The sequence below is a fragment of the Lepidochelys kempii genome, chromosome 12 (assembly GCF_965140285.1).
Source record: "Lepidochelys kempii isolate rLepKem1 chromosome 12, rLepKem1.hap1, whole genome shotgun sequence".
NCBI lineage: Eukaryota > Metazoa > Chordata > Testudines > Cheloniidae > Lepidochelys > Lepidochelys kempii.
Window position 1 is genome coordinate 39709731 of NC_136391.1, and position 25399 is coordinate 39735129.

At 44.2% G+C, this 25399-nt stretch overlaps 2 protein-coding genes across 12 annotated transcripts in view; one reads left to right on the forward strand and one right to left on the reverse strand.

The window, feature by feature from the left end:
* GALNS (galactosamine (N-acetyl)-6-sulfatase) overlaps positions 1 to 14346 on the reverse strand; it is a 79233-nt gene extending 64887 nt beyond the window's left edge. For 8 of the 11 annotated variants that reach the window (XM_078848139.1, XM_073308197.2, XM_073308194.2 and 5 more), the window contains exons 1-4: positions 14132 to 14342; positions 7292 to 7415; positions 5904 to 5978; positions 4005 to 4107 (exon numbers count right to left, since the gene is read on the reverse strand). In XM_078848139.1, the coding sequence (XP_078704265.1) occupies positions 4005 to 4107; positions 5904 to 5978; positions 7292 to 7415; positions 14132 to 14236 (407 nt within the window). In that variant the 5' untranslated portion in view covers positions 14237 to 14342. Of the gene's footprint in view, positions 1 to 4004; positions 5979 to 7291; positions 7416 to 14131 lie in introns of all 11 variants that reach the window. The other 3 variants (XM_078848140.1, XM_073308204.2, XM_078848141.1) reach the window with 3 other exon arrangements.
* Positions 14325 to 19129, forward strand: TRAPPC2L (trafficking protein particle complex subunit 2L). Its single transcript, XM_073308214.2, has 5 exons — positions 14325 to 14438; positions 15324 to 15496; positions 17780 to 17867; positions 18021 to 18100; positions 18961 to 19129. The coding sequence occupies exons 1-5, from the start codon at positions 14406 to 14408 to the stop codon at positions 19004 to 19006; spliced, it is 420 nt and encodes a 139-aa protein (XP_073164315.1). The 5' UTR covers positions 14325 to 14405; the 3' UTR covers positions 19007 to 19129.
* The last annotated feature ends 6270 nt before the right edge of the window (positions 19130 to 25399 follow it).

Sequence of the window (25399 nt, forward strand, 5' to 3'; positions counted from 1 at the left end):
TAGCTCACCTTAAGTGATCACTCTTGTTACAGTGTGTATGGTAACACCCATTGTTTCATGTTCTCTATGTATATAAATCTCCCCACTGTATTTTCCACTGCATGCATCCGATGAAGTGAGCTGTAGCTCACGAAAGCTTATGCTCAAATAAATTTGTTAGTCTCTAAGGTGCCAAAAGTACTCCTTTTCTTTTTATTAAGTCCATGATTTTTGGGGTCTATCAGAGTTATGAATTTAAGCTCCCAGGCTCGTCTTTTGAAGGTGTTGTGCAGGTTTTCTTTGTGTTTGCCCAGCCTCTTCATGGGTCAGTTTGAGGAAGAATTTCTGGACAAATGCACCACAAAACCAATGATATATCTGAGATACAATGATGATATTTTCATCCTCTGGACAGAGGACTTAAACTCCCTCAAAGATTACCACTACAACTTCAACAACCAGCACCCATCCATCAAACTTTCCCTAAAACATTCCCACACCAGCACCAGCTTCCTGGACACCATGATCAACTTCAACAATGGAGCCCTACAGACAACTACATATATAAGAAATCCCCAGATCACCACACCTACCTTCACCAATCCAGTAACCAACCCAAACACACCAAGACATCTGTTACCCATAGTCAGGAATTCAGATACCACAGAGTATGCCCCATCGAGAAAGTCCAGGATACATACCTCAGCACACTTAAAACTACCTTTACCGCACAAGGACACTCCGCAGGAGAAGTAGATCACATCATGGAATGGGCCACCCAAATACGCCAAAAGAACCTTCTTCAATACAGCAAACACTCCCCCTCCGCCCCCACAACTGTACACTCCTAGTTGTCATTTACCACCCCACACTGGAACCCATACAGGGTATCATCAAACAACTACAACCCATACTTGATGTGGACCACATGTTGAAAGAAATCTTTCCTGAACTCCCTCTTCTGGCCTTCAAACAATGCCCCCAACCCTGCCAAACTCATCATCAGAGGCAAGCTCCCTACAGACCAGGACACACCGCTAGACCCTTCCAGAACAACAGATGCAAAACCTGCAGGCATATGTCCACCTGTTGCGATGATCAACACCCCCACAACACACCTTTCAAGATCTATGGTTCCTACACATGCCGATCACAACATATGGTTTCCTCATCCAGTGCACTAAATGTCCCAATAGCAACGGTGTGGTTGAAACCAGACTGTCACTATGCTGTCAAATGAACTCACACAGAAAAATGATAAAAGACAAAAACACCCTATCATCTATGGGCAAACACTATTTACAGAACAATCACTCCATGTCTGACCTCTCAGTCCTCTGCACAAACACCTTCAAAAGATGAGCCTGGAAGCTTTTAAATTCATAACTCTGCTAGACAGCAAAAATCATGGGCTTCATAAAGACACTGGATTTATGTCTCATTTACAACAATCTGGAACCCATAAACCCTCTTTTCTCCTTCAATTGTTAACTTCACTTTGAGTGGCCTCTTGCGACATGTGTTAACTCCTTATCTTTTTCACCTTTTATTTAACTGAGACACTCTGAGCATCTTTCCCAGAATTGAAGAGTTCTGCGTAAATTCAAAAGCTTGTGTCTCTCACCAACAGAAGTTGGCCCAATAAAAGGCCCTATTGAAATTCTGGGAGGCAGAGGGGAGCAAGCCCGTCCGCATCTAAAGGCGCCTCCCAACCTTTGGGGAGGAGTCACTGGACCTGGGACTCAACTGAATATGGGGGACAACGAAGAAACAACAGGGCAGGCAGTAGAGGTCACAGATTCAAAACTAGGGATCCAGAAGGGGACACCAAGCAGAGAACCCCAGACAGCACCCACCTGCTACTCAAAGCTGTCCAAGGAGCCAGTGGACGCCACCCAGAGGAACTCTGCCTGGATGAGTGAGCCAAGGGAGGAACAGAAATAGGCCCCACAGTCGCAAAGCACCTCCCCATCCAGCATCCTCCTCCTGGTGCTGAAGATGGCTATTTTGACCAGTGCCAGAAGGAGATTGACGAGGAGGTCTCACTACCTTGTGGGGCCACGGACTGGGTGGGCATATATGAATAGATGTGGGGAAAAGTGCAGCCAGAACCTCAACAGGTTCTGGAGGAGTTGGATTAGAGGCTGCAACCTGGCACATTCTAGATAGGCATGCACCTCAAGCAGCAAAAGGGACGGGCGTCGGGGATGGGGGTGAACTGTGCTAGGTACACACTCATGTTCACGGCTCTATGAAGGAGCCACCAACTGATATCCCCGGCAGGCCATGGGTCCAGGGTGGTGTACAGGCTAGCCCACTGGGGTTCCTCACCCTCCACAGGTGGTAGAAGGTCCCACCACTCACCCATCTGTCTCTCTAATATCCTGGGACCAACATGGCTATAACAAAGCTGCAAATAATATTCAGAGTTGTAATAGCAAATACTTAAAAGAGAAGGTTAAGAGAGACATAAAACCTCATGCTTAAGGCTTAAACCAGTTGCTAACCAATAGGGGTTATGATGAAACTTTAATGGGGTCAGATTATCTCACATCTGCCAGCACCCTTCTCTGAAGCAGCTGATGTACTGCAATTCTTAGGTTCACAACGGCACTGCATTGTGAGTTCATGTTTACTTTGCTTTTTATTATCACTAGAAGGTTTTCCAGACTCGCTGCTTTCCAGATAACTGTCTGGAACCAATATGTATTTGTGCTGCTTATTTCCTTTCCCTAGCTGTATGAATTTACATTTATTAGCACTGAATGCATCTCAATGCACTCAGCCCACTGATCCGATTTTTCCTGGCCACTTTGTTGTTTGGATTTGGGCTAATAAATAATTCACCGTCTTAGATTCATTTACTTCCCTTCCAATTTCTGTGCTGCTGGAAAATTTGATCACAGTTGAATCTATACCTTTCTTTATATTGTTAATATTGTTAAATAATATGGATTCCATAACTGACTACCTTAATACTGGTCCCCACTTGAAGGTTGAATTATTAACAATCACTCTGTTTGTTAAACATGTTATATCAAGTTGGTATCTATGCAGTTTTGAAGTTTATTATTTATGCATTTATTTATTACATAGTACTACTATGAATTGTGAATTACCAGCATGGAGACCTAGAAACCCAATGGGACTCAATCACATCACAGAAGTTCTTTATTGAAATTCATATGTTCTATGCCCGCTGGCTTCTCTTCAACTTTTACAATAGTAATCCCATCAAAGAAGCCTATTGTATTTGTTTGGCAGCTCTCCAGCTTTTCCCTCCTACCCTGCACAGGAACCACAGTTGCATTTAGTTGCCAGGTATCTCTCCTGACTGCCATGATTTATTGAAGATTAGGTTCACAAGTTCTTATGTTTCCTTTGCTAAGATATGGGCCTGCACCCATAAGAGTCAATGGAGTTTTGTCAGTGACTTCAATGAGAACAGGATCAAGCCCTTAGTTCTTTTAAAATTCTTGGGATGTAGTTCACTCAGATCTTTGGTCAATACTCTTTCGCTGTCTATTTATTTACCCTTTTCTCTGCTAGATTAGGCCATCACTCTTCTCTGTAGCTCTGTCTAATATCAAGCATGTTTCCTTCATGTGACTGTATCTTCATTTCTATCCTAACATTCCGCTGCTTAAAAAAAGAAAAAGCCGACAGTTTACAAGTCAGACTTATCTGCAGAGGATCAATGATATACAGCAGGGGCCAAAGACAAAAAATTGTAGAGGGCAAGGGACATGCTCCAACAGATCATCGCTGTGATTTCTGATGAAAATGAACACAATGTGGTGCTGAATGAAAGCACAAAGGGTTGAGGGCCTTTTTTTGCTATATCTATCTATAAATCAGTAGCACTCTATTCAGAAATTAATCACAGCAGGTGGGAAGATCCTGCCCAGATTTGAAAAGACAGCTGTTTGAGCTTGAAAAGTTTTTTTCAGACTCTGGTTCTCCCAATCTCTCCGCATTACTAAATCACACACACATACAAACAAGGAATCTCAAGACAAGTTTACCATTTGCCAATGATCTTACTGACATATCCCGCCTTCTTCAGCAATTCTGGAAGCAGCAGCTCAGAATCTGGGATTCCCCCTACTATCTCTTGTGGCGTATAGGCTGTATAAAACAAGAACATGTTTTTTAACTCATCACTAAGGCTAGCGAGCAGGTCATGAAAACTTATGGACACATCCCTATAAGCTTATTTGGACCAAAAATTGGGCTAGTTCAAGGGTCCAACAATACTATAGTATAGGATTCAAATTCTCCAGCCCACCAGGTCTGGAAACAAGCTGACTCAGCAAACTCACTGACCCAGGTAAGAGAGCCCTTCACACATGCAGCCTTTGATGGCTGGAGGGACAGTGTAGATGCAGGTAGGGGTGGCCGTAAGGAGAGCAAATTGGGGCCGTTTGGTTTATACTTTTGACAAACTGCTTGAAGTTATCTACAATTAGTGCATTTTTATAAGTCAAAGGATTAATTAAATAAAGGACAAATGGACTTGCTCAAAATGCACTGGCTGATCCAAAATAGCATGCCTCCAATATTTTGTAGTTGAGAACACAGGGCACAACCGTCAGTGAGTTAGGAGATACCCAAGTTCTCCTACTGATGGACAGTGTGAACCAATAGGTAGCTGTGTGTGCCCAGAATGCATGGTCTCATAAAGCACCTCTAATTTTAGAACTAGACACCAACTAGATCAACCCAAAGACATTCTGAGCAGGTACATTCCTTCATGAGTTCTGGAGGAGAGCTCTCCTGGCAGGCAGCATCGTGTTATGTAACTGTCCTTGTTTAACTGGCTGGGAAAGGTTTACTTCTGTAAGACTGTATGATACGGTGTTCGCCCCACACAAGACTTGAACCTGTTAAAAATGGCCAATTAACCTTACAGGACAGGCTGCATCAGGAAGCAAGGCAGGGACTACTAAGGCCTAACAGCTGATGAAGCCCTGCTGGAGGAGGAGTTGGGATAGGCTTCTAAAGAGAGGAAGTTGGTGGGAGGAGAAGGGCTGCAGGGAGGAGCTCTGCAGTCACTCCCTAGTGAGGAAGGCAATTGATCAGAGATGAGGAGGTGGCCTGAGAGGGGGTAAGACCTGGGATCCTGCCTTAGAATACAGACTCTGGCAAGAACCCAAGGGGAGGGTGACATAGCCACAGGGAGAAGAGGGGGGCCAGAAGATAGGGAAGAAAGGCAGGAAAAAGCCCATGGAATTGGCAACAAGGTTAGAGCTGGAGCAGACTGTGGTTGCTGGGCATAGTGTCCCTGGACTGGAACCCCGAGTAGTGGGCAGGCCTGGATTCCCCTACTGGCCACTGGAAAAGTGGCACTGACTGGCTAGCGGATCAAAAGAGGGAGCAACCCGAGTCCAGAGAGAGAGAGACTGTGGGATGAGCAACTGAAGGAGGGGGCATTACACTGGTCAAGAGCTAATCCCCAGATGAACTACAAGGAGGTGTCCCAGTAGTGATTAGTAAACCCCATGACAGACTGGATTTTAAACAGCTTGTTCTTAACCTAGGACGTTAACACCATATCCCATGTCACTTTTCTTCTTTCACTCAATGTTTATTAGCCCACCCAAGGAAACAACATCTCAGCCAGCAGAAGCAAACAGATTAACATTTTAACTTAGGTCTTTTTGCTTAATGCGAACATTTGGCGATGTCCGTCCTTTCCAGCATCATGTGTAAGAAGCAATAGACTTCACACCTGTTCTTATTAAGTGCAGTGGAGCTACATGCCAATCCCTTGTTGTCACTCTGAAAATGTACCTCCTGGAAAACCCATGAAGGGAGAACACAGAGCCAAATGCCAATATTCAGCCATGCCTGCTGCTAAGCGAAAAGGCAAAGAATAAAGGAAGAAAAAGCATTTCCAGGAGAAGCAGCACGGATGTTCGCACCATTTCTGGCATGTGCATTCGTGGTGTAGAACCCATTCCTGATGGGGAGACGTCCCGTCAACAGCGCTGCCCGTGCTGCAGATAAAACAATCAAAACAAAGAAAGCATGAATAGGGTGTCCTATTTTCTTTATACAAATTATCTGCTTTAGAGGTCATGTTTTGGCTGATGACCGCATAACGACTGGAGATTGTAGGGAATTTCTGCTATATATTACTGTTTAGCTGATAAGAGTAATCATCAACCCAAAGGATCCTAAAGTGATGTACGTACTTGGCCAGATTCTGATAACAGCCACACTAGCATAAATCCAAAGTGACACCACTGATGTTAATGGAGTTACTCCAGTTCCACTGAGATTGGAATCTGGCCCTTGTGTGCAGAAAGCAGTTTACCCACTACTGAAACGTGACCACCTCCAGATAGGAAATGCAGCTGCCATTCTGTCCAAGTAACTTTAAACAGTATTTCTGGGGTGAGTATATGGGAGACATCTTAATCTAGCTAAGATAAATCAGTTATTTGCTAAATTTACATTCATTATCTTGCCTTGGCAAAGCCATTTTATCTACTTCTACAATGAACAAAGGCAAGGTATCCATCTGTAGCATGATAAAGGTCAAGGCTCTGATTCAGGAAAGTAGTTAAGCAGATGTTTAACTTTAAGCATCTGCTTAAATCCTACTGAAGTAAATGGGACTTAAGCAGGTGTTTTAGTGCTTTCCTGAATGGGTTTGGACTTAAACATATGGTTAAACATTTTCCTGAATGGAGGCCCCAGAAAGTCCTCTTTTCTCCTTTATATTTTAGCTGTCAGCTGGCAATCAGACTTGAAGAACCAGACACAGTGACAAAGATGTAAAATCTACATGGGACTCAAATGGGTTTGTCCCTTTTCCCCCTCTCTAAATCTCTTAGTGGCTAACAATGACGGCAATGGGCAGGAACGTATAGTTGCTCCATGCATGAAAGTCCCAAAGTCAATGGAAGTTCTGCCTACAGAAAAGAATCAAGCCCATTGTGTGCTTCCTTCCTGTTGGATTTGTCCAACAAAGATTTAGATACTGTTTTGTCTGATTGCCCCGAAGAGGGAAGAGATGAAATAATTCAGCAGCAGAGGCCTGAAGGCTAAAACAGAATAAAAAAAAATCCTTTAAATGAAATGTTTTGATGACTAAAATACTGTTTTGTATTAACAGAAGATTGTAGTTTTTCCTCAAGAAAAAAATTAAAAGGAAGCAAAATGCAAGATGAAAGCTCCAAATCCTAACACTGCCTTAAGGGTAATCACTGGTTTGGTTGCTAGTTTATGTAAGATGCTGGCAAACATCCCAATCTTCTCAGAAGGTGGCAATTTTACATGGTAGTATAAACTGAAGTTTACTTACACGGAGAGCACAGAGGGTTAGCAGTGTAGAAATTTGGGAAGAGCATCCCTTCTGAAGCCATCTGGTCCAAGTTAGGGGTTTCTTTAGAGGGCTCTCCAAACACTCCCAGATCACCCCAACCCATCTGCAGAAAGACCATACCAAAAAGACACAGAAGTAATTTTAGCTTTCTGTAAACTACTGTACTACCTTCTGGACCAGAGTAGAATTTTTATTTTTATAAGCTCTTCTATAGTGCTCATCACTATAATATCACATACACTATGTGAATTTATCCTCACAACCCTTCTGTGAAGTATTACTGCCACCATTTATAGATCAGAACTGACGGACAGAGAGAAATTAAGTGACTTGCCCAAGGTGACAAAAGAAATCTATTGCAAAACTGGGAACAGAACCCAGATCTCTTCAGTCTCAGTCCAGCATCTTAATTATAAAATTATACACTGCAGGCCTACATTTCCAAATACTGGATATATGTAATCAGAAATGCACAGTGAAGATCTAAGTAAAAAAGTAGGGTTACATAATAACTGAGGGCATTGAGGAGTATCCTTTAAAAGCGAAGCTCAGGAGAGAAGTGTGCCATTATCACATCATTTCTCTATGCCAGTTTGCCAGATGATGGTCTTACCATAGTGTAGCCACACATCTTTGCCCTAAGCCAATGTGACCATACAGCTCCTGCTCAGGAGCCTCTTTTGGGCAAAAAAACGGAGCTCTAGAAAATTACCAACCCATTTGGCTAATTTCAATCCTGAAAAACAATACTGAAGCAAAAAGGGAGCAATTTAATGAGCAATTAGGCACTATGCCTGCATAAAGATTATACTCTGCCTTAAATATTCAAAAGCTTTCTTTACTACAGTCACGTATCAGGTGGGCAAAAGAAATGCAGAGAACGTAATACATCTAGATCTTGGGAAAGCTTTCAATGAAGCCCCATTTGAGAGTCTAACAGAGACATCAGAACAAAGAATACTGCAGAAAAGACACAAAGCTGTCTGATGGATCGTGAGCAGAGAGCAATGAAATGGTACAACATAAATCCAAGACATGGAATTAAGAAGAGTTCCAAAGGGGTCAGTGTTGAGCTCTGTATTGTTCGATATCTTTACCAGCAATAAGGAAGGAGAAAAGAAAAGTATAGTGATCAAATTCATTGACACAATGGAGGAGGCACAGATACTTCCAAAAGATCAGAGAAACAGGCAAAAGCCCAAAGGAAGGTTTATTTTTATTACTGTAGCAGCCAGAAGCTCCAGTCAGGGCCTGCGCCACATTATGCTTGGTGCTATACAAAGATATATGGAGAGATTATCCCTGTCCCAAAAATTAAAGTTCACTTGGGAGAAAATAATCCTAAATACGAAATGGGAAATGTAGGCGGGCAGCTACATCAAGTCATCACAAGGTGGCCAGGTAGGTGACAGCTGTAAGTTGGCACACCACCTCTGTCCCATACGCACCCTTCACTAGCTTTCTGAGAAGCTCAAAACTACATGCAACACATTCCTGCCAAGAAAGGATCCAAAGAAATAAATGCAGATCTTCAAAGAGAAGCAACTTGAGGGGACACTGCCAACTTAAAAATCCTATCTTGTAAACAAATACATTTATTTAACTATGTTACTAACACCATCATAGACGGTTAAAGGCAAAGAATTTTAAAACTAATTCATCTGAGATTTTTGCTCTTTATTTAATTTGTTTTTCTTTGCATTTTTCTCAGTATGGACACTGAAAATTAATGAAGTCAGCTTCCTTCTTATCGTTTGTTTCATTCTGAAGCTCTTAGTGGTGCAACGTTTGGATTTAACTAGGGCTGTTGATTAATCGCAGTTAACTCACCCGATTAACTTTTTTGAGTTAATCATGATTAATCAGTTTTGAAATTTATTAAATACTGTATTTTGGGTGTTTTTCTACATTTTCATACATATTGTATTCTGTGTTGTAATTGAAATCAAAGTGTATATTCTTTTTTATTACAAATATTTACACTGTAAAATGGATAAAAAAATAGTATTTTTCAATTTACCTCACACAAGTACTGTAGTGCAATCTCTTTGTTGTGAAAGTGCAACTTACAAACGTAGATATTTTTTTTTGTTACATAACTGCACTCAAAAACAAAATGTAAAACTTCAAGAAGTAGAACTGAGTGGACTTCTAGGCTCTGTTCAGCCCTCTTCTTACTTACAATATCACCAGAAAGTGAGAACAGGAATTTGCATGGCACTTTTGTAGCCGGCATTGCAAGGCATTTATATGCCAGATATGCCAAACGTTCATATGCCCCTTCCTGCTTCGACCACCATTCCAGAGGATGTGCTTCCATGCTGATGACGCTTGTTAAAAAAATAATGCATTAATTAAATTTGTGACTGAACTCCTTGGGGGAAATTGTATGTCCCCTGCTCTGTTTTACCTGCATTCTGCCATATATTTCATGTTATAGCAGTCTTGGATGATGACCCAGCACATGTTGTTCATTTTAAGAACACTTTCACTGCAAGTTTGACAAAATGCAAAGAAGATACCAATGTGAACTTTCTAAAGATAGCTACAGCACTCAACTCAAGGTTTAAGAATTTAAAATGCCTTACAAAATCTGAGAGAGACGAGGCACGGAGCATGCTTTCAGAAGTCGTAAAAGAGCAACACTCTGATGCGGAACCTACAAAACCTGAACCTCCAAAAAAGAAAATCCATCTTCTGCTGGTGGCATCTGACTCAGATAATGAACATGAACATGCATGGGTCCACACTGCTTTGGATTGTTATCGAGCAGAACCCATCATCAACATGGACACATGTACCCTGGAATAGTGGTTGAAGCATGAAGGGACATATGAATCTTTAGCGCATCTTGCACGTAAACATCTTGCAACACTGGCTGCAACAGTGCCATGAGAACACCTGTTCTCACTTTCAGATGATATTGTAAACAACAAGCAGGCAGCATTATCTCCTACAAATGTAAACAAACTTGTTTGTCTGAGTGATTGTCTGAACAAGAAGTAGGACTGAGTGGACTTGCAGGCTCCAAAATTTTACATTGTTTTATTTTTGAATGCATTTTTAAAAAATACATAATTCTACATTTTTAAATTCAACTTTCATGATAAAGAGATTGCACTACAGTCCTTGTATTAGGTGCTTTGAAAAATACTATTTCTTTTGTTTTTTTTCATTGCAAATACTTGTAATAAAAATAAATATAAAATGAGCACCGTACACTTTGTATTCTGTTGTAACTGAAATAAATATATTTGAAAATGTAGAAAACATCCAAAAATATTTAAATAAATAGTATTCTATTATTGTTCAACAGTGTGATTAATCGCGCAATAAATTTTTTAAATCACTCGATTAATCACGATTAATTTTTTTAATCACTTGACAGCCCTAATTTTAACCAGTTTCTGAAAATGTGCTGAACATGGTTTGTCCTTGTCCACACTTGAGCTGTACTCTGTTCTGCACTGGTTCAACCACACCCACTGCTGACACAAATGGATATTTTTGTAGCATAGACATGGCTTTGGTAACAATGACTTCAAAAGGGGAAGCCAACTATTTTAGGAGATTAAGGGTGGAACAAGAAGTAGTAATACCCTGAAAAATTCAAGTTAAAAATTCAGAAACATTTTCCAACAGTGTGATCAGTTAGTCAATGGAATAATTTTCCAAAGGCAGTAGCTGAATCACAATAACTAGGGCTGTCTATGACTAGACTACTAGAAAAAACACATAGGTGCTTAGCTCCTGATCCCACAAAGACTTACATGCATGCTTAACTCTATGCATCTGAGTAGTCCCATTTGTCTTCAGTAAGACTACCAATGGGTGTGAAGTTAAAGGCATGCATATGTTTTTTTGCAAGATAGGCGCCTTAGTGAGTATGTTTACCCTGCAATTAGAAACCTCCGGCTGGCCCATGCCAGCTGACTCAAACTTGTGGGGCTTGAGCCAAGGGGCTGTTTAACTGTGATGTAGATGTTTGGGCTCAGGCTGAAGCCTGGGTTCTAGGATCGTGCGAGATGGGAGGGTCCCAGAGTGCAAGCACTTGAACCTCTACATCACAGTTAAACAGCCCTGTGACCCAAACCCTGCGTGCCGGAGACAGCTGGCACGTACCGACCCCACAGGTGTCGAACTGCAGTGTAGACGTACCCAGCACAGACTGGGGCAATAACGCGCTAATCCAAACGCAGCTGTTAAAGTATTCAGGGTCCAGGTACGCCTCTCCACCTCTTTACAACTTTTACATAAAATCTGGACAGGGCTTGAAGGGGCACATCAGAGCATTCCAATTTTCAGAATACAAATGAAGATTTTTAATCTGATAAAGAAACAATGACTGGTATCAGATAATTTTATTCAAATAGTTAACCCAAATTCCAAGAACACTCCCAAAACGCTGCCACTCAACAAATATAATTGTAAACGATTTTTAATATTTATCATGCGTAAGTTGTTCTAAGAGTGAATAATGACCCGATTATAAATGTTATTCCATGTGGGCAGACCCCTGTGCTCGCACGGAGCCCTGTTGACTTCATTGGTGTTGGTTCAGCGGTGCAGCCACATGGAGTAGTTTGCAAGACTGAGGCCTTGCAAACCCAATCCTTAAGCGCCCTTCCCCCCCCAATTCTGGCCTTCGTACATATTACTATGTCCCACTGATTATCCTCATTCCACCAAGTTTCTGTGACGCCTATTATATCAATATCCTAATTTAATACAAGGCACTCTAGTTCACTCCTCTTATTATTTAGACTTCTAGCATTGGTATATAAGCATTTTAAAAACTTGTCACTTTTTAGCTGTCACCCATTACATGATGACAGGTTTCAGAGGGCTACGTAGCCTGTCTGTATCAGCAAAAACAACAAGAAATCTTTGTGGCACCCTTAGAGAATAACAAATTTATTTGGGCATAAGTTTTTGTGGGCTATAACCCACTTCATCAGATGCACCACGTGGAAAATACAATAGGCAGGTATAAAAATACAGCACATGAAAAGATGGGAGTTGCCCAAGTGGGGGGTCAGTGCTAACGAGGCCAATTCAATCAGGGTGGAAGTGGCCCATTCCCAACAGTAGACAAGAAGGGATGAGTATCAACAGAGGGAAGATTATTTTTTGTAGTGACCCAGACATTCCCAGTCTTTATTCAGGCCTAATTTGACAGTGTCAAGTTTGCAAATTAATTCCAGTTCTGCAGTTTCTTGTTGAAGTCTGTTTTTGAAGTTTTTTTTGTCGAAGAATGGCCACTTTTAAGTCTGTTATTGAGTGTCCAGGGAGATTAAAGTGCTCTCCTACTGGTTTTTGAATGTTACAGTTCTTGATGTCTGATTTGTGTCTATTTAATCTTTTGTGAAGAGACTGTCTAGTTTGGCCAATGTAAATAGTAGAAGGGCATTGCTAGCAATTGCACGAGACTTTTTTTCATTTGACTGTTTCTCATCAGATCCTACCTGTATTTTATCTTCCATACTCTCCTCCTTATTAGGACATAGAGAATCTCCATTAGTAGATCCTCCCCTGAGGGATGTCTCTATCCGAACCACATGCTCCTCAGCACCTGTCGGCTTTCCCCCAGCTCTTAGTTTAAAAGCTGTTCTACAACCTTTTTAATTTTACATACCAGGATTCTGGTTCCATTTTGGTTAAGGTGGAGCCCATTCTCCCTGTTTAGGCTCCCCCTTTCCCAAAAGTTTCCCCAGTTCCTAATAAATCTAAACCGCTCCTTCCTACAATCATCGCACATCCAAGCAGCCAGGTGACAACCCCCTCCCCAGCCTCCACCACCCCCAGTGAAACGCCCCCATCCTCCACCCCCCCCGGTGACCAGCTCCCCACCTACACCCCCAGCCTCTACCCCCCTGCTGACCAACCCCCCACCTACACCCCCAGTGAACCCCCACCAGCCTCCACAGCCCTGGTCACCAACCTCCCACCTACACCCCCAGCCTCTACCCCCCTCCCCGCTGACCAACCCCCCACCTCCACCCCCAGTGAACCCCCCCAGCCTCCACCCCCCCGGTCACCAACCTCCCACCTACACCCCCAGCCTCTACCCCCCCGCTGACCAACCCCCCACCTACACCCCCAGTGAACCCCCCCCAGCCTCCACAGCCCTGGTCACCAACCTCCCACCTACACCCCCAGCCTCTACCCCCCTCCCCGCTGACCAACCCCCCACCTCCACCCCCAGTGAACCCCCCCAGCCTCCACCCCCCCGGTCACCAACCTCCCACCTACACCCCCAGCCTCTACCCCCCCGCTGACCAACCCCCCACCTACACCTCCAGTGAACCCCCCCCAGCCTCCACAGCCCTGGTCACCAACCTCCCACCTACACCCCCAGCCTCTACCCCCCTCCCCGCTGACCAACCCCCCACCTCCACCCCCAGTGAACCCCCCCAGCCTCCACCCCCCCGGTCACCAACCTCCCACCTACACCCCCAGCCTCTACCCCCCCGCTGACCAACCCCCCACCTACACCTCCAGTGAACCCCCCCAGCCTCCACCCCCCACCTATACCCCAGTGAACCCCCCCAGGCTCCACCCCCCTGGTGACCAACCCCCCACCTACACCCCCAGTGAACCCCCCTGCCTCCACCCCCGCCCAGTGACCAGCCCCCCACCTACACCCCCAGTGAACCCCCCCAGTCTCCACTCCCCCAGTGACCAGCCCCCCACCTACACCTCCAGTGAACCCCCCCTGCTGACCAGCCCCCCACCTACAACTCCCAGTGAACCCCCCCGCCCAGCGACAACCCCTCAGCTTCCCCCCCATGACAAAGTGCCCCTCCCCTGCTCACTCACATCGTCCATGAGCAGGATGAGGAGGTTGGGGAGCCCGCTGCGCTCGGCGCCCCCCGCGCTCAGGGCCCAGCACAGGCACAGGGGCAGCAGCAGGCGCTTCTCCATGGCAACCGGCGCCCCCCTCCTGCCCGCTGGGAGCGGGACCGGGTCACGTGAGCCCGTTTCACCAGACAGTCACATGACCTAAGGCCCGCGCGCCGAGGGGAGCAGGAGGAGGAAGCGTCCGCCTGATCACGTGATAGGGGCGGGGCGGGGCGGGGCGCCGGCGTCCAAGATGGCGGTGTGCATCGCCGTGATCGCCAAGGAGGTGGGGGCGGGGCGCGCTGCGGCCAGGGCAGGAAGCGGGCGCTGGGCTGGGGGGGGGGAGCAGGAGGGGTTTGGCTGGGAGAGGGGGCAGGAGCAGTAGGGGGTGGGTCATGGGGGCAGGACTCAGGAGTAATAGGGGGTGGGTCTTGGGGGCAGGAGCCGTAGGGAGCCTTAGGGGGGAGGGGGCTGGGTTGGGAGATGGGGGGGACGGGAGCCCTAGGGGGGAGGGGGCTGGGTTGGGAGATGGGGGGGGCGGGAGCCCTAGGGGGGAGGGGGCTGGGTTGGGAGATGGGGGGGGCGGGAGATGGGGGGGAGGGGGCTGGGTTGGGAGATGGGGGGGGCGGGAGCCCTAGGGGGGAGGGGGCTGGGTTGGGAGATGGGGGGGGGAGCGGGAGCCCTAGGGGGGAGGGGGCTGGGTTGGGAGATGGGGGGGGCTTGTTTAGAGGCTGGCCTAGAGGTTGCTGGAGCAGTGGCTGGGAAGCCCCAGGTTTTCTTCACTCTGTGGGAGCCCTTTATGGACTTTCTTCCAGGAAGGATGATTCCAATGAGATGACTAGATGGGCTGGGGGCAGTCTCACCTAGGGGGATGGATGGATCACTCGCTACCTTTGTGTTATGAGAAAATGTAAACCTGGCAGTAGTCCTCCTCTAAAGACTGTTAATAGGTGAGGATAAAGCTAGATCTGCTGTATAAATACATGTTGCGATATACAGGTGTAGACCAGTGGCATTCTATGATATCTTTAAATAGAATTTGTGGTTAAAAATAGCTAGTTTTTAAATAATAGCAGTTTGCATCCTCAGAGCACTACACTTACATTTGCTAATCTATTTGAGCACAGAATAGGTAGCCCCGGTTAGCACAATTTGTTATCATCCTTTCTAGAATTATCCCCTGTACATCCGAAGCATCCCAACAGAAAATGAACTGAAGTTCCATTATACAGTGCACACTTCCCTGGATGTTGTGGATGAAAAGATCTCTGCCATGGGGAAGGCCCTTGTGGATCAGAGAGAGCTCTATCTGGGACTTCTGTACCCAACTGAAGACTACAAAGTGTATCTTTAATGCCTGACAGGTGTGCTCTATAAGGCCTGTTTCTACAATCTGTCCTTATTCAGCCAGAACTCCCACTGAGTTCTCTAAAAGCAAGGAATGCAGGGTTAGGTTTTAAAAGTATCTGTCTTCCAGTTCTAGAATTTACCATTGTTTTCATTTGACATTGCAGCTGTAAATCCTGTATTGTGAAATAACCACTGTGCAGCTTGATTTTTGATGGGCAAGTGTGCTGTGGATTAGTATGCATATGTCTCATAGATTTTGGTACTTTCATTTGACCAAAACAATGTCTGAGAGAGTGCTTAAAGGGACACTGTCAATTGACATTTTGTGAAAACCAGTGTTTTGGAAACTTAAGACCAGTAGAAATGTTTCCTCTATTTAAAAAAAAAAAAAAAAGAAAATGGTTGCTTTTTAAACTGTTTGAAACACAAACACTGCAGCAAGAAAAAACCTAGAAATGAAACCTTTAAATGGACAACCATCCCTTTTGCTGGCTGTTGTAAAACTAGGTTGATACAAGGAATGTAAATAGCAATGACTGTTGCAAAAGGTGAAGATTAAAAGAGGTCAGAGCCTTGGCTGGTGTGAATCAGTAATTCTACTGATGTCAGTGGAACTATGCTGATATACAGCAGTTGAGCATCTGGTCCTGTATTTTTAAATTTATTTTTTAGAAACCCTTCACTTCAAATATTGATTTTGTGCCGCAGTATCTGTGATCATTAAGTGGGTATTGGCATCTGATATTCAGCATCCAAACAGCATGGGTTTATATATTCTTAGCTTGGCCCCAGTCCTGCAAGCCGCTCTGCACAGGCAACCACTGTGGCTTATTGGAGGCATTGTGGCAACATGCATTGGTCTATTCACACAGAGCAGTTATTTCACAACACAAGATTTGCTGCTGCAGTGTCAAATAGAAGTCCTAGTCCTAAGGGTTGTTTAGATGTGGTGTTGTCTGAATAATATCGGTTCTGTTTATTCTTGGCCCTGTCTCTTAGGGCAGGTCTACACTAGAAGCGCTACATCAGTGTACCTGCTGTAGTACGTTTGGTGAAGACGCTGTATGCCAATGGGAGAGCTCTCCCCCGTCGGCATAATTACTCCACCTCCGCAAGAGGCGGAAGCTGTGTTGGCGGGAGAGCATAGCGCCAGCGTAGACAGTACGTAGGTCAATCTAACTTGCATCACTCAGGGAGGGTGTCTTTTTTCACACACCTGAACAGCACACGTTAGATTGACTTAAGCAGTAGTGACCTGCCCTTCCTGTCTGCAATGAGGAAGTTTGGTGCATCTGAAGCTAGCTATGGTTTGGTCAGATTTCACAATTTATAAATACAGGTTTCAGAGGAACAGCCGTGTTAGTCTGTATTCGCAAAAAGAAAAGGAGTACTTGTGGCACCTTAGAGACTAACCAATTTATTTGAGCATGAGCTTTCGTGAGCTACAGCTCACTTCATACAGTATCTAGTTCTTCACTTAGCTAAAATTGTGACAACTTGTCTGTGACTGAGGCAGAGGCATTGGACCCCCTCTGGTAATGCAGCTGAAGGTGGTAAGACTGTAGAAGCTTTCTCAGATACAAAGTTGATATTTCAGGACTGCAGCTATACCTCATAGTTATGAGACTAGTTGATCTTTTAACATTTCTGTGGCTGGCCTTCTGCTTCCCTTTTAATCACATGGATTGAAATGTCCTCACTTTCTGACTAATGTAACTGACAGAGGATATCCATGTCTTCATAATCCTGCTGCTAACTTCAAAGATTCTGTATTATAACATTGATGTTGAGTGATCACTAAGTCTGTGATATTAGCTACCCAAATGGGCATGGCTGCAAAGAATAATCAGAATTCTTTGATGAAGTGGGTTTCTTGAGAGCCAAAGAAATTATCATCAAAGTGGCTGATGATTGAAGGCCATTTATGCAATTACTGAACAGTAATACATGCCTTGGGAGGCAGGCAAGGTAGCTGCTGTCTAAAAACACAGCCTGTCATAACTCTTTCTAGTTACAAATCTTTATACAAACAACCCTCTCTATGCTCGTGAGGCTAGGTCACTATTATCATCCTTTCAGAAATGGTAACACTAAGGTAGAAAATAAGTCCAATTTCTAGAACCCAATCCCTTGCTTATCTCATCTAGACATGGATTATATTGTGACCATCTTGAGAGTGACAGCCACTTGTAAACTTTTGACTGTACTTAAGTCTTATTTTAGTTGCTTTTCCAGGCACTTGTGTGTCAAAAATATGTTCCTTAATCAGCTGCACAGATATGGCTACGTGACAAATTCCAAGGTGAAGTTTGTTATGGTGGTAGATTCTTCAAACACAGCACTTCGAGACAATGAGATCCGCAGCGTAAGTGCAGGAAATCAGAATGCAACTTGCCAGATCAGTATTTTTGCTCCTTCCACTTATTCATAAAATGCTGAGAAGCCAAGAAACAAACAACCCTCCCCCCCCAGTTATTTTCTAGGTTTTAATTAAAAACAAACCATGATCTTTTTTCAGATGTTCCGAAAGCTGCATAATTCATACACAGATGTAATGTGCAACCCCTTTTATAACCCTGGGGACTGCATTCATTCCAGGTGAGTGAGCTGCTTCCACTAATCCTTTTGATTTTGTTGCCTTTCTGGGACATGCAGAGCTATTAGGATTTAGCTTTTAAGATTGTAATTTCTGTGGGTGATCAGTTTAAAGCTGGGAGCTGCAAACTCCTTTCCAAAAACATGCAGCTGTACTCTCTTTGGACTACTTCTACAGAATAGAAAATTTACCATTGTACCGTCCTCCTTAGAGGCTACATTTAACTGTCTCCCACACACTTCACACTCATTAGTAGCTCTATGAACAGATATTAGAAATGCTGACTCAGGAACCTGAGGTTACTTTAAAAAAGTTACCAATGGATCTCACTTAAATATTCTTTTTATTGAAACATGGTGGATAATACTTTGTCAACAGCCTTGTCCACTGGACACCTCTAAATAGGCAGGCTGTAGCTTTCCACAATTCAGCCTCTGTAGAGGAGTAAGGATGAGGAGACTGTTTCCGAAATGCATAATTCTCAAAACAGTTGACAGGGTACTGTCCATCTTTTTATATTCAAAGCTTTTTGTGGGACCAGTGTTTCTCCCCTTTCCCCCCATGGATGCATATGCAAAAGCAGATTCTATATTCCTGCCATTAAAATGACTGTGGTCTACTGACAGGGCAAGAACCATGGTTACTTCAGCTTTATTAGAAGAAAAGTAATGGTTTGTGAAATGCAGTGCACCAGTGGTAAGGAATGAAATATTTATAGTCAAGCCTGTGGGAAGTTAACTTCTATTTAAGCATTTTTAATGGTATATCTTACCTACTAACTGAAGAGCTTCTTTGTATGAGAGATCTCAGTGTGGTGGACTGTCTTCTCTTTCTTTAATATTTCATACTCTTCCTTCTCTAGGGCCTTTGAGAATATGGTGACCTCCATGATGATGCAGGTGTGCTGAAGCTCCAGCCATTCTCTTCATATCTGAGGACATTCTCTATTGTACAGAAGTATGTCTGTGAAGCTGTGTGTATATATAGTCTTCGAACTTATTCTGTGTAAAATAAACCTATTACTGTTTGGATCTATGTCTGCTTGTGTTCTTGTGGCCAGTCACGCTGTGGAGAGTGGCACAACTTGCTTAGCAGAATATAGGGCTTTGCTTTTAGCTAGTATGGAAGGGTCTCTTGCTCCTAAATAGAGACAAAGGTAGTGAGCTATTGATCGCTGTCCATGTCTGATCTTAGTAAAGCCCAGGGCTGCATGTTAAATTGCACACACGATTGCCCAAATTGCATGCAGAGTTGAGAGTGTACGTGGATGCAGCTGTGTGCTAGGCTACCCCTACCTTATGCTTGAAATAGCTGTGCCTAGTGCAGTATGATGAGAGAACAGCAGCCTGCTCCACTGTTGAGCAAAACAGACCTCGAATGCAGACTGTGAATGGCAAATTTAGGTTGACCTCACTCTTGGGAGAGTTAAAATGAACTGGTTTACTGCTCTGAGCGGGACCACCTCTTCTTCCTAGAGCAGTGTGCAGTACTGCTGCTGGACGCAGTTGTCATAAGAGGACTCCCTGGCTTTAATAGATCCAGTCCAGGCAGAATCTGGACGAGCCTTTTCTGCTCATTGCCACTCACAACACTGGGTTCCCAGTGCTGCAGCCAGAGCATGCTGTTCTTTCCTGACAATGTTTTAAACTAAACCAAATCTGGCCCCCTAGCCGTGTTTCCTCAGTGTGGTAGGAGCGTCCAGATCAGTGAGGTGGGCACATACTGAAGCCCATAACTATCAAAGCAAAAAAACTATTACTTGGAAAGAGACAACAGCAGCTTAGTGCAACAGGGCCCATCACTGGATGCTCAAACCCCAAGCACCATAAGTAGCTGCACCCTTTGCAGCACACCTGGCTTCATTTTACCCAAGGCAGATTGCCATGGTCACATGAGATGGCTGGGGCAGAGCCAGTAATTGGACCCCAATCTCCAGCAACCCCATCCAGTGCCTTCAGCTAATCCCCTCCTTCATGGGGGAGAGTGCTAGGCAAGCCACAGGGCATGAATTATGGGTAGTGCACAAGAGTCTACTCAAACCGTACGTTGGGATTTTCTTTAGCGCTTGCAAACCTGCCTGAAATTTGACCTGTAGTTACAAACAACCAGTTTGTGGTTCTACAGCAGCTATGGAGGATGAGGTTTTTTAGCCACATTAAACTGAAGTGTTTCGTGTTTGATGTTACAAAGGGGGTTACTGACCCTCCACTTTTTCTTGTTCTGTCTCAGTCACTTATCTCCAGCAGCTTGGCATTCCTTCATGCTAGACTGGGGCATTCGAACAGCCTATGCAGATACCTAGTCTGTGTTCTTTGCTCACCCATCTGCATTTCAACAGCCCCAGAGACATGCATGCTGCCTTAATCAATTTAATCTAGATATAACTAATTCCACTTTAAGATCAAAGCCCAAGAAGGTGGGGTTGCAGTCCTGTGGTAGCAGAAAAATAGCCACCCCGAGGGCAGAGATAATAGTGTGCATTGTATTTCCAGTTCCAACTTGTCATTGTATCAGTCTAAGCCCATTGTATTGATCCCATGTAAGAATCTCATTGCACTGTGCATGAACATACAGATACTTAAGTGGCTGGCAGAGGGGACCCTAACATGACTATCCTGTTTTGGCCAGAAGAGAAATAGTGAATTCTCTGTTCATTTTCTGGACTACATTGAGGATTGCACACTAACCCCACTAATACCTGTCTAACATCCATTAGTCTCCTGTTTTCTTCCCTCAGAATAGGTGAAAGGTTGAAGTAAAAATACAGACCTGCCAAAGGCAGTAGGCATTTGAACAAATTAAGGTGAATTCTTAAATGGAAATCATATCAGAAGCAGGTATATGCACCAAAACAAAGGACTGTACCCATCTCAATGAGGCATATCCTACCTATAGGATGCAAGGTTTTGCAAGCCATTAATAGAACAGGCTTACCGGTACAGGTACACTAGATAGGAGACCACTCCTGAGGCTGGATGATAGTAGTAAACTCAGGGGATCTAGCACAAGTGCTCATACCATGCCAATGTAACAACCCTTAGAATACAACATGGATAGGTTGCCCTTGTTATAAAGGATTCTAGAGTCAAAGATTCCAAGGCCAGAAGGGACCATTGTGATCATCCAATCTGACCTCCTGTACACCCCAGGCCATAGGACTTCCCTCAAAATAATGCCTAGAGCAAATCTTTTAGAAAAACCCCATCTTGATTTAAGAACAGTCAGTTATGGAGAATCCATCACGACCCTTGGTATGTTGTTCCAATGGTTAATTACTCACTGTTAAAAATTTACACCTTATTTCCAGTCTGAAGTTGTCTAGCTTCAACTTCCAGCCATGGGATGGCATTACACCTTTCTCTGATAGATTAAAGAACCCATTATTAAATAACAAATATTTGTTCCCTCTGTAGGTAACTATAGACTGTAATCAAGTCACCCCTTCACCATCTCTTTGTTAAGCTAAATAGATGGAGCTCCTCTAGTCTGTCACTATAAGGCATGTTTTCTAATCCTTTAATCATTTTTGTGGCTCTTCTACAAACCCCCTCCAACCTATCAACATCCATTTTTCTGATGTGTTGTGTAGCGACATTACAGCAGCATCACGTACTGATCATCCCTCACGGCAAATGCTGCCAAGATGTCAGGACATGGTGCTGCAACTCCTTCAAGAACAAGTCCTCCTTTCTAACCCCGTCCTCGCTAGGGCTGCTGGATCCTCCTCTCCCTTCCCCTTTCTGAATGCTGGGAGAAGGCAGGAGCCTCTTCCGTTCTACTCCAGTATTTCTTCTCTTGGCTTCTTGGAAGGAAAGAGGCTCTGGCTGCTCCTAGCCATTTGCTGACTGCTCTCCAAGCTGTCTGGCAACACAGAGTGCTTCTTTGGTCACAGCAAGAGAAATTCAAATCTCGAGAGTCCAGAAGGCAGTGACCCAAGGAAACACAGAGTGAACACCAGAGCTGCACTGGGTGTATAGTCTAAACTTCTCCTGAAAACTCTGCATCAACACCTGGCTGGTTTTCCAAATCTTCTAACTCTCGTTCCTTGGAAAGTGGAGAAATTTCTGGGTTTCTCTATCTTTTCCATACTCCAAGCACTTCCTAAGGCATCCAGCTCTGTATCTGCCATAAAATCATTACACATGCTGCAGGGACAATCCTGCATTGATCCTCAGGGGATGGGGAAGATGTGAGCTAATAGAGGTTTTCCTTCTCTGACTTCAGAGGAGCCAATCCTCACTGAAGAGAGGTAGAAGGGAGACAGGAAGCACAGATGTATGATGTTATGTGCCACACTTGTCCCCGGTATAAGTCTACTGAACACCAGGGTGCATGTGGGCCTGCATATCTGAGAAGGGACAAACTGTTCAAAAACAAACACTCTAGTTAAATCACTGCAAAATAGCAGAGAATGATAAATGACATTCGGAAGGGTTTCAAGTGCTGGCTTGCATGCCATTCTTGTGGTCTTACTGAATCTGAGGCATCATGACTATGTCTCTGCCAATCAGAGAGAACAGCTCTGCTTGGAAAGCCAAGAAAACCTGCAGGTCCCTTGTTTGAGAAAGGTCCAACAATGGTTTAACTACAAGTAACAATTAGCTTTCCAGGACAGAGCTGCAGCAAATAAAGAGTGAGCCCTTTCACCTTCTCCTAACACATGCTAACCTGGAAGACCTCGCTTACTCCAACCACTGGAAATTCACTTGGCTCCTGACTCTGGGCCAAATTCACCATGTCAGTGAATATGGACCTATATTATGGTGTTCTCTAATAAACATCTTCTTGTTGCAGTAGGTGTGATTTTTTTCTGTGGTCTAAGAGCCTTCTAAAGGCAACCAGCTGAATGCAAAGACAGGTCTGCTGCTTTTTCTGCACTTTCATTTTGGAAGAAACTGTTTTAGACAGCAGGATCATTTATTTTTTAAAAAAAAAGATATGACAATTAAAGAGTACCTTCTCACAAACAGAACTTGATCAGAGAAGTCTGCTCAGCTCAATCAATGCATTTCATCAGTAATAACTTAAGTGTCAAACACTTCACTCTCCCATTCTCCAGCTCCCCTCCCACCCAAACAAGTCACACCTGTATGTGACTATTTTGATAAACTTTTACACATAAAAAGGTGAGTTCAATCTTTCCACTTGCCAAGACCAGCACTCAGTGTTTCCTTTTCAACAACGGTCATTAAAAGGTCACTGCCAGGTACTTTAGATCCAAAAAATAGGTTTTGTAAAAGAGTTTAGGGTTTACAAGATCTACCAACAGAAATGACTTCTTTTTTAACCCAATGGGAAAGGTTTGGATTGCCCTTTTAAAATTTGCAACCCAAACTTTGTTGCTTCACTTTCTGGTTCTCCTGAACCAGCCCAGTCTCTCTATGCTCCATTCTAGATAAAGTGCAAATAGTAAACACGTGAGAGGAGTTAGATTTTTGAAATTCAATGATCCAAGGTGTTAACAGGGAGGAAAATCTGTTTCTAAAATAGGTTTCTTATCCTGACAGCGTCTCTTCAACTGTTCAGAAAGCTGCTTTAAGGGTTAGTAATTGCATCAGTTGTAGCTGGAAAAAAGGGAATCCTGACTAAAGGTCCTGACCAGTTAGTGCTGGAATTCTAATAAAATGTATTTAAATGTATAACTTTATACAGTAACAGTGTTCACAGAGTTTTTTAACCATGCTTTCTTTTTTAACCAAAAACATTTTCCTTTAAAAATAGGAGCAAGTTTAGCGCTCATGAAAGTGAGACGAATTGCAGTGGCTTGGACTGTACAATGCAGACAGGTGCTGTGTAGGAATTCCCACACAAAACCCCCTCCATGCACTTCCACCCTGACTGGCAACAACCCCTGCTATTTCAGCCTAGGCCTTCAAGCACTGACCTCCAAACTGTGGTCACTGGGAGAGGAAGAAATAGAGCCTAAGCTTAGGCCCACAAAACTCACACTTGTCACTAGAGACTGGATTCAAACTCTGCCCATCAGAAGTGAAACAGTGAGTGCCTGGACTTGCATCACAGCTACAGAACAAGATCGGGGGAGAGAAAGAGTTTGCAGGTCTTGTGTAACCCCAGACATTAAAGAAAACACACTAATGTTTAAAGAGAACCCAAGTTAGGGATCCCTTTTCTTCCAGGAGATTTACAGGGCTGAATCCTGCTCTTAGATACAGAAGAGTAGGAGCACATTGAGAGAGCCAAAACACAGAGTTATGCTCACTCCTCTACCCAGGAGCAGAATCGGGACCACACTTAGGGGGACAAAGTCCTAATGAGTTATTTTAATTCAACGGAAAAGGTTTGTATTTCCCCTGCAAAATTTATCTAAGACCCTAATGAGGTTTTTACAGTTAAGTTAAAAAAAAATAAGGCCGGATCTGAATCTAAGTGGTGTCCCAGAATCTTAACCCCGCTCTTCTAGAGGGTAGAAGAGATCCCACTTTCCTTGGAGCGTCTTGAGGACCTGCCTATACTAAAGAGATGTCAGCATGCATGATCCATAGGACAGGCTGAAGAAGTGAGTCACAGAGAACAAAGTGGAGGCATCTGTTTCTCTAGTCTGGCAGCAGGAGGGGTTTAGACCTTCTCACACGGTGGCAGCAGTGGGTGGAGCAGAGACATGCTCCTGACAGCTGTACTTCAAGCTGGTCCACAGCTGACTGTTTTGGAAACAGAACATCCTGCAGCTCACTTCTCCTAGAGGGATTGTTTTCCCATGCTCCCCTCTATCCCCATTGCTCCAACATAGCCCTGTCTGAATGCTCTGCACAGTCCTCCAGAAGCTCCCACCCACATCCCTGCTAGAGCAGCGTCTACAGCAAAAGTGCCAGAGCGCCAAATCTGGCTTATATGAGTCCTAAAATGCAGCCCTGTCCTCCAGTTTCTATAGGATGAGGACAAAGCTGATCTGGTGAACTCTGTTCCTATTCACTGTGAAGAGCGATCAATGTATGCCCGGAGAGCAGTTCTTTCTAGCTTGGAGAATATTGGGTACAACAAGAAGGATTTGACATTGTAACCAAACTCGGGGCAAGCCTCTGGCTCCTGGAAAGTACCAGTGTGGCTCTGGCATTGAGTGGGGCGGGCACCCAGCTGTGCTAGGGGGAGCCTGGCTCCATTCTCCCTCCTAACAACTCACCCCTTTAACTGCACAACATGGAAGTGCACCGTTCCATCCAGGCAAAAATAGTAAAATCGTCCACACTTCTCTTTGCTCGGGTAGGTTCTCTTTAAACCCCTCTCCCATCCCCCGCTTTTAAATCCAGCCCTGTTGGAGTCTCCAGCGTCATCCCATCCTTCGG

Excerpts from the sequence above, each read along its gene's own strand:
- TRAPPC2L (XM_073308214.2), top strand. The coding sequence starts at position 14,406 with ATGGCGGTGTGCATCGCCGTGATCGCCAAGGAG. Across the intron at positions 15,497-17,779 it reads CCAACTGAAGACTACAAAGT|ATATGGCTACGTGACAAATT; the intron begins GTATCTTTAATG and ends TCAGCTGCACAG. Across the intron at positions 17,868-18,020 it reads GAGACAATGAGATCCGCAGC|ATGTTCCGAAAGCTGCATAA; the intron begins GTAAGTGCAGGA and ends ATCTTTTTTCAG.